Raw genomic sequence first — 14,619 nt, 5'->3', positions numbered from 1 at the left:
TGGAAAGTACATCCGTCACGTCGTCTGTGTTGCCGATCTGTCTATTACGGGGTGACCGTGGCTCAGGGGGTTGGGAAGCGCATCTGTAACCGGCAGGTTGCCGGTTCGATCCCTGGGCTCTCTGTCGTTGTGTCCTTGGGCAAGACACTTTACCCTGATGGTGCGATATGGCAGCCTCGCTTCTGTCAGTCTGCCCCAGGGCAGCTGTGGCTACAACTGTAGCTGCCTCCACCAGTGTGTGAATGAATAGTGGCTACAACTGTAGCTGCCTCCACCAGTGTGTGAATGAATAGTGGTATTGTAAAGCGCTTTGGGTGCCTTGAAAAGCGCTATATAAATCCAATCCATTATTATTATTATTATTCAAGTTGGTGGTGTTTTGATCCCAGTCCGCCCCAGTCCTCATGCCAAATATCCTTGGACAAGATAGTAACCCCATGTTGCTCTCCGATGCATCCATTGGAGTATGAATGCGTGTGTGAATGTTAGATTGGAAGCTTAGAAAAAGTGCTTGTGCGAATGGGTGTGATTTGGTAAATGAACAAGTTTTGTATAACCGCTTTGAGTGCTCAGAGTAGAAAAGCGCTATATAAGAACCAGTCCATTGACTATGTTTCAGATAAAAGAGTCATGTAGTGGAACAAGATCAAATATGTGGGACATTTCTAAAGGCGGAAAAATCCCATGAACCTTAAAGTCCACCTGAAAAGCTTGCACAAAAAGCCTAACCTGGCTTACCTCGAGATGATAAAAGAGCATGCCCTACCCTCATCCCCAGAAACAGAAGCTAACCCCAGGCAAGGAAGCATGATACATCCCAAGACAACCACACAAAAGTACTACAAAACTACAAAGTCTTTGATTCCAAGGGGTATTCCCTATATGGATTTTTTTATATAGCACTTTTCTACTCTACCTGAGCTCTCAAAGCAGTTTATACAACTTGCCTCATTCCCCCATTCATACAATCCCATACACACATTAGTACTGTGATGGATGCAAGCAAGAGCAAATTGGGGTTCCTATCTTGTTACTATCCAAGGATATTTAGCATGCAGGGATCAAATCGCCAACCTTCTGATTAGTAGATGACCATCTCTACTTCCTGAGCTTCCAGAGCACAATGTCTTGACCTGCCTATAACCAGATGTCGATGTCAATATTAAAATATTAAAAAAGTAAAACACAGCAAATCATGCACAATAAAACCCTAGGTAACGTGTCCCTTTCCACCCCGTGACATCATCGTTGTCTGCTTGACTTTTATTCAGCTGTGTAAAAACTATAACTTTAATCTCAGCCAAACCGATTTACTCAGGAACAAATAAAATACTAAAAAAAAGCCAAACAATAACATTTTTAAGTTATCTAAGTGACTTATATATCATGTTTAACCTGAGTAGCGAAAGACGGCGGTGGGTTTGAAAACGATTTACCGGGAGTCCGGTGTTCTCACGGCTCTAGTTAGCCTAGCCCCCGGCTAGCTATTGAGCTAACAGCTAACAGACATCTCCGAAAACGTCGGAGCGCTTTTGAAAATATGTGGTGTCTTGATAAACTGAGCAGATATTTCAGGTTTACACAGCTACATTCTCGCCTGAAAATATGTTAAACGTTTATTTTGTGACCCAGAAAGAATAATAAGAGTAATATTAAAACTAACTAGCATTGTTGGAAACTGAGCTGGGCTGCGCTATGAATTCTGGGACACAGCTTCTTCTTCTTCGGGGTTTAACGGCAGCTGGCATCCTTGTACATGCAGTGCTGCCATCTTCTGTTTCAGTCCGTTATTACACTCTTAAATCCTACTACTCATTCCTGCGTCTTTTGTGATCTTACAAAGCTTCAAACAACGCATCGACTATTAAATCAGTCGTCGACGATTTTGATAGTCGACGTAATCATGACTAGTCGACTAATCGTGGCAGCCCTACTCAGAATACTCACCAACTTATATGGATGCAGCATTGAGAGTATTCTGTCCGGCTGCATGACGACCTGGTATGGCATGTTTGGTGGGGGAGCTCAGTCTCTTTGACAGCTCTTGATGCATCCATTGGTATGTGCATGATAGTTTATGCCTTAAGAACCTGTAAGAAAGCGTTTTAGAGGCATAGTATAAAAGTGTTGCATGAATAGATTGTAGTAAAAGGTCCTTCTGATTTCTCAGTTTAGCTATAGACAGTAAGTACCAGTGGATTTCTTTTTTGCACATTCTTTGACACAAGAACCTGGAAAATGTTCAGATAAGGAACAATTTTAATTAACAGGTGTCTGTACTGTACATATTACACATTTTCCTGACTATTATTATTATCTATCCCTCCATCCATCCAAATACTTTTTTCCATCTCTCCAATGGTGGCTTGTGAGGGCAATTCAATTAAATTTTATTTTATTTATACAACGCCAAAGGCGCCTGTTATTGTGATTTGGTGGCAGCAGCAGCCTGAGCAGAGAAGCTCAAACCTCATTCTCCCTAGGCCCCTTATCAAACGTATCCCCCGGAGCACTGAGATATATCAGGCCATCAAAGAGATACAATATCTCCATTGTACCTTGGGTTTACCCTGGGGCCTCCTCCAGGAAGGACACGTTTGGAAGGCCTCACACGGGAGGTTTCCAGGAGCCAACCTAGTCTGAAGGCTGAACTACCGCAACTGTTACCTTGCGATGTGGAGGAGCAGTGGCTCTACTCTGAGCCTGTCTTGAATGAACCACACTGAACTATTCACTTTTCTTTCTGTTCTCTAGAGGAAAGCCCAGCAAAAACTTTGAGGAAAATTAATCTCCCCGACTTGTTTTTCGGTCACTATCCAATCAGGATCTCTCACTCAGGAACAAATGAGATACCTAAACTCCTCCACTTGGAGAAGAAACTCTTCCCTTATTAAAAGTGGCTACTCCAGCCTTTTCTGGCTGACTGCTATGGACTCAGACCTGATTCTCATTCCCGTTCTCTCACAATAGACTGCAAATCGCTCCAGTGCGAGCTCGATGCTCACACTACCTGATGAAACCAACAGGACCACATCATCTACAAAAAAAGGACAGATGAGATGATGAGGCCACCAACCCGTAAGCCTTTAGTCACTTGGCTTCACCTAGAAATTCACCAAAAAATGGCACCTCACCAGACATGAATCCCTCTTATTGTTGGCATTTCAGACAAGCTCTTGTCACAATCGTACACGGTTGTAGCTTGTAACGGGCCCCATAGTCCTTAAGCACCACCTAAGTATACCCCAAGGGATGCTGTTGAATGCCACCTCCAAGTTTACAAAACTCATGTAGACTGGATGGCCAAACTCCCATAAACACTTGAAAGTGTGTGAGTTCAATAAAGAGCTGGTACCAGCATGAAAACCAAATTGTTCTTCCTGGATTTGAAGTTCGACTAATGGACAAACTTTCTTTTCCTTTACCCTAGCACAAACATTCCCAGGGAGGCTGAGGAGAGCCGTCTCCCTCTAGTTGGAGCACACCCTTTCAGTCCCCCTTCTTAAATATAGAAACTATCACTCAAGTCTCTCATTTCACAGGCACCACCCCAGATCGCCATGCAACATGCAACAGCCAGAGTGTTAAGGAACTCAGGGAAAACCTCATCCAGGGGCCCAGCCATCAAACTACCTCAGTGACCTTGACCCCAGTGATGTTTGAGTTCTTCTACAGGAAATTTGTCAGTGGGATTAAGGAGGTCATCAAAGTATCCCCTCCACCATCCAACTAGTTGAAGTCGGCAGCACTCCACCTGCACCAGAATCGCCTCAAGCCAAAAGTCTGTTCCCATGGCCTCCCCAAACTCCTCCCACACCCACGTTGTGCTTTAGCAATCGCCTGAGCTGTGAACAAAGTGAAATTTGATTTTCTTTTTTTGACAGAATGCAGGGGATGGTGGGACCATGTTAACTGCTGGCCCCATGCTGCAGTTGGAGATGTTGTGTCTCAGCCATGTCCTGGATTTCTACACACCACTGGTTAGTAGTAGGGCCATACAGTAGTGCATATTTTTAAACTCATAGCTTGGCTATGTTAGTCACATGATTATCCCTGTGTTGCGGTAGTTTCTACATCATGTAAGTCTAGAATCAGTATCACAATTTACCAGTGATGCTGTCTGAGCATTCAGTTAGCATTAACCAAGAAACAAGCTAATGTTATTAAAAACAAACATGAACAAACTAACATAAGTTTAATATAACAGCACAACCAATTTCACAATATATTTATTATATGTATCATAAATATATTAATATATTGTATAAATTAATAAATAAAACACTTGAAATGCTCACAAAGACATGATTGTTCAGTTGCAATGTTGATCCTGGACCAACACTCCTGATAACAAAGAAACAACAACACAGGGATGTTAGATACTTAAGGTCTTACCTTGATGTCCATGGTGAGCTGGACCTCTTGGATTGTGGTATAATTAGATTCACACACTCATTGTCTCCAGGGGGTTGAACTAGATTAACCTTTATCCTATATATTACAAAAAAACCCTAAATTTCTGCTATTGTTTTTTATGTGTTAACAATAAAACACATTGTATATATGTGTCCCATTTCTGTAGGGCAAGTTTTCAGGAACTGCACAGAGCTTGGCTGGACTGATCCCTACCCTCCACATGATATAGCATGCGAGTATGGCTTTAATGAAAGCCTTCCTCTAGAAGTAAGCCTCTTCCTTCTTCCTTTCATGCTGTAGTACTCAGTCACCCATTGAACTAACTGAAGGGGGGTAACAAAACCTGTCTCCCCACTCGGTTATGTTCCCATGTCTGTTTCCTCCCAGTCCTTGTGTCAAGCTTCTTAGTGTGTGTCTCATGTTTGCTATTTTTTTGATAATCCCTTGTCCTGTGTTCAAAGTGTTCAGTTTTGCTTCCTCCCTTTCTCGTTGTGTCAGATTAGTTCCAGCTGTGTTTTCCTTTTGTTTCCCATCCCCTCGTTATTCTGTTTTTTTGAAAATGGAGATTTTCCGTTTTCAGTGACCGAAAACGCCGTTTACGAGGGGACAAAAGGAGCAAACGCATAGAAAAACCTGCGTGTACGTGTGAACGTAGCCTTAGTCTTCTGTCTTCCTCTGCCTCTTCTCACACTCTCAGCACATAGAAGGAACGTGCAGATGCAGGGTGAGGGCTGCCAGTTCAGTTTGAATTAATCCTGTTTACATGGCAGTGTTATGGGGATTTTCTGATTAGGCTGAGAGAAAGTTATGATACCAAAAATATTCTTGCCTTTCGTCCAATGAGATAAAGATAAAAGATACGTAGTCATGCAAAAATCTGCTGCTGCTGAACTCACTGGATATATTCATGTTTTTCCCAGGTGCACAGCTCCCAGAGGTACTTCCTGTTTGTGAGAATCATGTACTCTGTGGGTTACAGTGTTTCCCTTGTCTTCCTCATCACAGCTGTTGCTATTCTCTCCCTTCTGAGGTCAGTGATGAGAGAATTAACAAACAACAATATCTGCGTACAACACTGTCTGTTACTTAACCAACTGTGTGTGCCGAGGCACAATTATTACAGATGTTATTAGAAAGTAGTTATTTGATTTATTATAAGACATATACATTATAAGAGCTATTAGGCCCATGACTAAGTACCCTGTAACTAAATGTAATTTCATTTGAATTTACATGAATTTTTTTTAAAAAAAAGAAGAAAAACACCTTATATTGTAAGTAATTTGTAAGTAATTTTAAAACATCATATGTATTTTTAAGTGCACCGTAAGTAATGTTAATTACTTTATAATTTCATGGTAATTTCTGGAAAAACAAACAATACTTCCCCATCTTACATTGTAAATATGCTGTACTGGGGTGCAGGCTGTATAACTTTGAGGTATTTTTCAGGACACAAATAGCACTGCAAGTAATTTAAGTAGAGTGTAAGTCATTTAAGTACAGTGTAAGTAATTTAAGTAGAGTGTAAGTAATTTAAGTAGAGTGTAAGTCATTTAAGTACAGTGTAAGTAATTTAAGTAGAGTGTAAGTAATTTAAGTAGAGTGTAAGTCATTTAAGTACAGTGTAAGTAATTTAAGTAGAGTGTAAGTAATTTAAGTACAGTGTAAGTCATTTAAGTAGAGTGTAAGTCATTTAAGTAGAGTGTAAGTAATTTAAGTAGAGTGTAAGTAATTTAAGTACAGTGTAAGTAATTTAAGTAGAGTGTAAGTCATTTAAGTAGAGTAAGTCATTTAAGTACAGTGTAAGTCATTTAAGTACAGTGTAAGTCATTTAAGTAGAATGTAAGTAATTTAAGTAGAGTGTAAGTAATTTAAGTAGAGTGTAAGTCATTTAAGTACAGTGTAAGTAATTTAAGTAGAGTGTAAGTAATTTAAGTACAGTGTAAGTCATTTAAGTAGAGTGTAAGTAATTTAAGTAGAGTGTAAGTAATTTAAGTACAGTGTAAGTAATTTAAGTAGAGTGTAAGTCATTTAAGTAGAGTAAGTCATTTAAGTACAGTGTAAGTCATGTAAGTACAGTGTAAGTCATTTAAGTAGAATGTAAGTAATTTAAGTACAGTGTAAGTAATTTAAGTACAGTGTAAGTAATTTAAGTAGAGTGTAAGTAATTTAAGTAGAGTGTAAGTATTTTTAACTAATAAAATGACTTATGCTATTTGTCAGTATACTGATTGGTTAGCACTTTTTTTGAAAAAAGTTTTGAAAACAAGAGCATCAAGTGATTTATGGAGATCCTTAGCAGCTAACTCTGGTCTTAATTCATCATTTAAACTATGAACACAGCATCTCTGCTTTCATCCCATTTGTCCAGCCAAAAAAGTCTATAGAAAAAAAAAGAGAACCTGTATTTGTGGCTGATTCTTTTTTTTTCCAATTATCAACACCACCTGTGCCCACTTCAACCTCCTAGGACCTGGTGTCCACATATGTGGGCATCACATTTTGGGTTGTCTAGACCAAAATACTCAATTTTCCCCTGCAAGGGCCTTATATCTACTTACGAGGACATTATACTACCACTGTTCCATCAAATTTTAAAACGAATGTCCTCATAAGTGGCTCTCATTTTTCTTAGGAACAAAAATCGGGTAAAAAAAAAAAAAAATCTGGCGTTTCTTTGTTTTTACATTGATCGGGTCCCAATCAGCCCAAATATCAAAGAGCAGTGGAAGAGTTCAGGTCTTAGGAGGTTAAAGCTTTAAATTATAAGAGCTGAACCATGAAAACAATTTTAGCATGTCTGGTATATGGACTGATTCTTATGTAGTGCTTTTCTACTCTCCCAGAGCAAAGTGCTTTATACAACATGCCTCATTTACCCATTCACACATGCACTTTTCCTATGCTTAAGTGCTTTCTATCCAACATTCACACACATTTCTACTCTGATGAATGCATCTCACCTTTTATGCAACTCACTGGTAAATGCTTCAGGCAAAGGTAGATTTGTGAAGCGTTTGTAGAAAAAGCGAAGAGTTGGCTGAGTAGTAACAGTATTCGAGTCTGCAGGCTTCAACAAACCTTTTAGGTTAGCACAATCATTACAGATCACAGTTATAGATCCAGAGGGTAGATTTATAATCCTTAAGTTATCTATACTTTACAAAAGGTTATGTACTATAAGCATATATGGCCCAAGTGTTGATGACAGATTTTTGCCCTTTTAGTAAAACTCAATATGATTATTTTCTTAACAATAATTTTCTTTTAATAATAAAACATGTAATTAAAGGTCCAACTACAAATCGTCATTACTGTGAGTCAAACAGTTGCAGCGTTGCAAAATAACACAGTGCTGCATCTGAATCACCACTTTATCTGAAATGCCACAAATATGATGAAGAAATAAAGAAATTTTGTTGTGGGAGAAATGAATGCAACATAGGGAATTCCTCACAATATATTTTTATTACAATATAGTTGATCTATGAACTGATGACTTCACTAACAAGAAGAAATTAGCGCGTTTAATCTTAAATCATGATGACTTCAGTTGAGCTGAGCTCCAAACCCTAAACTTGACCAGATCTTTTGATATCTGTTGCAGAAAAGCAAAGAACGTTTGTGGAAAAATGTAAATACTCGATAAGTGTCAGTTAATAATTGTCAATAATTACTGTTTTTTTTTCTTTTCATTGTAGTAGAAGTAGAGCCCAAAAGGTTACAAACAAAAATGTAACTTTTTTTTACCAGGTTTACCAGTGATGATGACCTCAGAGGGTTAAATAATCTATTCTCAATACATAATTTATAATTTAACATGTATATATTATCACCACCAAATATATGCATGTATATACACATTTACATCATTAATAATATGAACGATTATAACATTTGATCCATGTCTGTGTCCCACAATCCTCAGGAGGCTCCACTGCACACGCAACTTTATCCACGTCCAGCTCTTCCTCTCCTTCATCTTCCGAGCCGTACTCATCTTTATCAGGGATGCAGTTCTGTTCTCAAATGAAGACAGTTTTCACTGTCACATCTATACGGTACTTTCTGTTTTTGTCCTAACAAAGAGAGAGAGAGAGGGCACGTGGGCACAGACACATTCAGATAATGCTGCGCCACTTTTTTCTTCAAGTAATGAATTATAATATTCATATTTAGGTAAATCTAGCTGAATTTTGTTAATCACTCAAATGCAATTAATGCAAGTGAAAAATGAGTTTACTACTTCACAGCATCAGCTGCTGATCCTGTTGATCAGGAAGTAGCAAGTTATCCACCAATCATGGCTTTCCCCCAGTTTTTATCTACTGTGTTTGTGTCAGAGATAAAAAGTGTTTAATGTAAATAGATTATGGATTCAAGCTCTGCACCAGTATAGTGACCATTTCTGAATGGTATATCGCTGGATTTAATATGAAATTCTTGGATACAAAAATGAAGAACATGCAACTTTTATTTTCATGCTGACTGAGCAAATATGACGCGTCGTATGGCAAAAACAAAAATACGAGTAGATAGAACAAAATCGTGGACTTTTATAAATCGGAAAATAATTTTGTTAAATGTTTGCGTGTTTTTCAATTTCAAGACCTTCAATCTGAGATTTTTAGAATATTTTCTGCTGCACCATCTCTGATCTGAATAAAATGTTTGATTATAGAGTTTATAATGATTGTTTTTCACTTTAGAATGATATCTTATAGTTTTCAAGATATACTTTTTAAAAGGTTTGCACACTTTCATGCAATTTTTTCTTTTCTTTTTTTTGCAAATTGAAATCTGAGGCTGAGCTTGAACATGAACATTTTGAAAACTATTAAAGATAAATGTGGGTTTTATGGAGTCATGAATCCCAAGAGATCAGGAAAGAGGCACAACAGTAAGAGTCATCTGTAAAACATAGTGGACGCTGTACCATGGTTGGTTCATTTCAGGCTGGGGTTGTTGGGGATCTTGTCAAAATTTAGGGAATTATGAACTTAGTACTGTCAGATTTTGATCCACCATCTGTTTCTTTGTAGAAAGAGTCTGATTGGCAGCAAGTAAATTTTTTTTAGCATGACAATGATCTCAAACACACTGCCAACACAGTAACACCATACTTGGTTAGAAAAACACACAATGAAAAAAAAATCAGTCAGGGTTTAGCCTCCCCGGAGCGCAGACCTCAACATTATTGAAGTGCGATCATGTTTAGGGAGAATGGAGCAAAAGGCAGAAACATGCAAAGAAGAGCTTTGAATCTCCTTCAAGAATGTCAGTGACCTCACCCCCAGTCATTGGTGAGTCATCGCAGATCAGATAGGCCGTTTCTCTCAGTCACACTCCCCCCAGATCACACTATCACTTCCCATGTGGGTGTCCCTGCAGACCCCCAGCAGAACAGTGTAGTCCTTCACACAACAAAGCCACTCTAAGAAGCCTGGGTACAGTGAACCATCATTTGGCACAGAGGAAAAAACAACATGAGGACCCACTCCCTGACTCTGAGGCGCAGGGAAGCGACCCACTTGTCCACCAGGGAAAACCCCAATATGCATGCAGCGAATCCTGAGGAGCCCACCACCTTTCACCTTCAGTGGAAAAGAGTCCAATCCCTCTCCAGAAACCTTGTTCCACGGCCAGAATTATGCGCTGAGATGAGCCCAGCTATATATAGTCGGTATCTCCCGACCTCACACATCAGCTCAGGCTCCTTCCCCACCGGAGAGGTGACGCTCCAGGTGCCACAGGCCAGTTTTGGAAGCTGGGCATCAGAGTGCCAGGACCTCTGCCTCTGACTGCCACCCAATCCAAAGAGTATCAAACCCCTATAGACTCCTGTGGGTAGTGGAGCCATAGGAGAATGGACACAGAGCCTGGTCAGGCCATACGGATTAAGGCTCAGTCACCAGACCCTCACTCTGGAGCCTCTACGCGGGGCCAAGCTCCAGGGTAGGGCAGGGTACACAGTGCAACAAATCAAGCCTCCAGGATTGCTCTTTGTCTGGCCCTGTCACAGCCAAGGTCTTTGGAGGAAAATATTAAAATGAATCACACTAAGATTAGCTGCACTGATCAGTTCGCTGAGCTTTTTCCTCACCTACAGTGTTTAGAGCTGAGCATCGCATGTTTCTGGCATGTTTCCGAAGAACAGTCGCACACTCGCCCATCTGTATCACAAGAAAAACCTCTGACAGCAATGATTAGCGTAAGAAGGAGGAGACGAATCCTCAGGAGATGATGCAGCAGCTATAACATTAGATTACACCAGCGCAAGCAGATAAGTGCTGGAGGAAGAGTTCAGATGCAACATATAAATAGACCACAAGTCCGAGTGTTGCAGTGAAAATGTCAGCAAGCTGTACTTCTATAATCCACTGCATATAATATGATCACTATATGATTATATAATGCCAATTTAGAATCACCAGTTAAAACTAGCATGTTTGTCTTTATACAACTGAGAGATCTAACTGATCATGTAATTTGGGGAGTTACTGTTACACTGTATTATATTTTGGGTCCACGTACCAGCTAGCATAATGTGTGCGGTGGATTAAAATGGGCAATATTCATCTTCCACCACAGGTCAGAACTCATAATATAACAGAACTCATTTGTGGGTCATTTTTGGCAAGAGTCGAGTTTTTGGCAATATTTATCAGTTGTTACCAAACGTGTTAATGTTTAAAATACTGCAGAAACACTTATGTATCAGTGAATAATGTTTCAGCTGTCATCTTTTCTTTTTAAAATCTAGTTTTAGTTTAGTCTAAGGAGCTTGCAAAGAAAAGCGTTTGGACTTCTTTAAGTTACTTGAAGACGTTTCACCTCTCATCCGAGAAGCTTCTTCAGTTCTAAGGTCAAATGGTGGAGAGTCCCAGATATAAACCTAGTGGGAGTTTCCCCCCACAGAGGGACAAAAGGACCCCCTGATGATCCTCTAATCGCCTGAGCCAAGGTGTGAAACTGGGTGTGGGTCACAATCAGCCAGAGTTTCGGGTGAGTTCATTGTGAAACCTGGCTCCACCTTATCATGTGATTTCCTGAGGTCAGATGGCCCAGGATGTGAGTGGGCGTTAAGGCGTCTGGGGAGGGAACTCAAAACTGGATTATAGATGGCAGAGAGTTGGTGTCGTAAACCACCGCCTCTGTTCAAAGATGGTCGCTCACAGTGGACGTAGATGCTTCTTTCACTCCTCTTTCAAACCATCTGTCCTCTCTGTCCAAAATGTGAACACTGGCATCATCGAAAGAGTGACCTTTGACCTTTAGATGCAGATGGACAGCTGAGTCTTGTCCTGTGGAGGTGGCTCTTCTATGTTGTTCCATGCGCTTGTGAAGTGGCTGTTTGGTCTCTCCAATGTAGAGGTCTGGGCATTCCTCGCTGCACTGTACGGCATACACCACATTGTTAAGACCTTAGAACTAAAGAAGCTTCTCGGATGAGAGGTGAAACGTCTTCAAGTAACTTAAAGAAGTCCAGACGCTTTTCTTTGCAGCTCCTTAGACTACGATGACCTGGATGACTGAGAACCTTCACAGATATAGTTTTAGTTTAGTTTTATGTGACCATGATAACCCTCCAAAAGTTGATTCTGTTCATCTGGACGTAGCGTTTTCACTCATCCAGGTGACGTCTTCAGTCTCAGCTGACTGCAGGTTTCAATCTTATAAACAGGACATTTGCATAATAACTGAAACCAGCCCACTGAAGGAACAATGGGCTGGGAGGTGACCACTGATAAAGACCACTGGTCATGAGAATTTGCATAATTAAGATTAAGGAACTGACCTCCCAGCCCATTGTTCCTTCAGTGGGCTGGTTTTTCAGTTATTATGCAAATGTGCTGTTTATAAGATTGAAACCTGCAGTCAGCTGAGACTGAAGACGTCACCTGATGATGACGAAATGTTTCTCCCACTGAAAACATCCAGATGAACAGAAACAACTTTTGGAGATTTACTCACCTGGATGATTGTGCATGCTTCGAGATGACCACGATAACGCTGAGTTACACTGTGTGTACTGTGCCAGACACCTGCTTATCTTCTCTCTGCCCTCTGCTGCCCCCTGAAGGTCAGTTGTAAATTTGCCACCGTGCTGTCTAACTACTGCATCATGGCCAACTACAGCTGGCTGCTGGCTGAGGGCTACTACCTGTACAAACTTGTCAGCGCCTTGCTGTTCTCTCAGAGGAAACCCTTGTCGTGGTACATCATCCTTGGCTGGGGTACGACAGCTCAGTGGCAGTCACTGTTACTATTCTTTATTATTATTTTTCTTTGTTTCACTCTGTTTATTTGGATGTCAGTATTTTGCTGATCTATATAGTCCTCTTATTGATAATAGCAGAACGTAAACGTTAACTTTCTCTTGACTTCCAGGTTCTCCAGTGATTATCATGAGTGGCTGGAGTTTTGCTAAGTACCTCCATGAAGATGAAGGGTAAGCTCAACACATATTAATCTGTGTAGTACAAACAGTACACATGATCACATGTTTTTGGACATTAAAGGAATAAATGTAAAATGATTACATGCTGGGAATAAATACCTCCTTTTCTTCTGATTCAAATATCAAACTGTTATTTAAAATACAGGAGTTTGTGGCCATATTAAGTGCTGTCATTAGCAACTTTGAGTGAGATGGTGATGAAATTCAGAATGAAGATTGTTACATGACCCATCTGTCTTGTATGAAGGAATATTAGCACCACGTCAATAAAAATATTTGGCACTTTCTATTACAGGTCAGTAATAAAGGGGTAATAGTAGGGTAACAAGAATGTAATAATGTTGTCATTCCCAAGTTGTTACCATGCAATTACCAAAGTAATAACCACTTAGTATCCAACTAATATCATGGCAGCAGCAGTCGTTACAGTTGAGTAATATTACCTTGAAGTGTATGTATTAGGATATCAAGAGCCCAAAAACTGGGGGTAATAATATGGAAATGCAGCTCTGTAATATAGAGGTAATAGTAGGGTAACGAGGAGGAAACAAGACTCTAATAATGTGGTAATTGTTACCACTCAGCTTCCTTTGGTAGTTTCTGTGTAACAGGCAGGAAACAGAGCTGCAGAACACAAAGCTGGCTTTTTAAAAATGTAATAACAAATTAATAACCAGGTAATAATCTTTTCAATTCAGTTTCACTTCAATTTTATTTATTCAGCACCAAATCACAACAACAGTCCCCTCAAGGCGCTTTATATTGTAAGGTAGACCCTACAGTAATACATACATTTGTGGGTCAGCTGCCCGCTTGCAAACTGAAAAACTGTTAAAGCAATTGTGATGTAACTGGTAGATCTTTGAGCAACAATGTCACAGATACAGACGGTCCTATTAGAAAAATGCACCGTCATAATTTGTGTATAAAGTAAAATCATTAATTCATCCTTTTAATTTTCTGCCCAATATAACATTTTGGAATATTTCATTTAGAAATAAACCACTACAAAGTTTACTGTGGGTGGGTAGCTCTATTCTGAGTACACCCTCGCCAATTGTTGAAAACTGTTGTGCTCAATTTATGGGTAAATACATATATAAGTGCTAAAAGAGGAATAATTTCCCTTCTTGTTACTATAACTGATTCTAAAGTACAATTTTACTAACCCAGAGAAGATTTTTTTCCCAAAATAGTATTTCAGCTTTTTTCTCATAAGAGATTTTTGATTTTAATCTCCAAATTTTGAGTTAATTCTCAAAATGATCTTGTTTTTTTTTTTCTTAATGTGGCCCTCATACTACATCGTACGTCTGAGACAGGATTATCTGTATCAGCCACAGACTAAATTGGAAGATCAGAAGCTTTATACAAAAAGGGGATGAGTAGAAAAGTTGAGAACCTTCAGTGTTTGTAAAATTATTGAAAATATCTATGACTAATTTATGGTCAGCATAGTGTACAGTGCTGGGCGAGCAACACTGGAGCTGCTGACATCAAGAGACTGAAAAAACAACTGTCCCTGAGTCTCATCTGTCAGATTATTATTATTATTATTATTATTATTATTATTATTATTATTATTATTATTATTATTGTTATTATTGTTATTATTATTAAATATTATTATTATTATTATTATTATTATCACATCATCATCATCATCATTATTATTATTATTATTATTATTATTATTATTATTATTATTGTTATTATTATATCCCTTTAAAAGCAGGATA

At 39.2% G+C, this 14,619-nt stretch overlaps 1 protein-coding gene across 1 annotated transcript in view; it reads left to right on the top strand.

Annotated features, from left to right (window-relative positions):
- sctr (secretin receptor) overlaps positions 1-14,619 on the top strand; it is a 28,993-nt gene that overhangs the window by 5,835 nt on the left and 8,539 nt on the right. Inside the window, exons 3-8 of the mRNA XM_035914642.2 lie at positions 3,885-3,980; positions 4,583-4,683; positions 5,337-5,446; positions 8,348-8,480; positions 12,503-12,656; positions 12,811-12,871. Of these exons, the coding sequence (XP_035770535.2) occupies positions 3,885-3,980; positions 4,583-4,683; positions 5,337-5,446; positions 8,348-8,480; positions 12,503-12,656; positions 12,811-12,871 (655 nt within the window). The remainder of the gene's footprint in view (positions 1-3,884; positions 3,981-4,582; positions 4,684-5,336; positions 5,447-8,347; positions 8,481-12,502; positions 12,657-12,810; positions 12,872-14,619) is intronic.

The sequence above is a fragment of the Neolamprologus brichardi genome, chromosome 16 (assembly GCF_056152115.1).
Source record: "Neolamprologus brichardi isolate AB-2024 chromosome 16, ASM5615211v1, whole genome shotgun sequence".
NCBI lineage: Eukaryota > Metazoa > Chordata > Actinopteri > Cichliformes > Cichlidae > Neolamprologus > Neolamprologus brichardi.
This window is presented reverse-complemented; position numbering and strand designations above follow the sequence as displayed.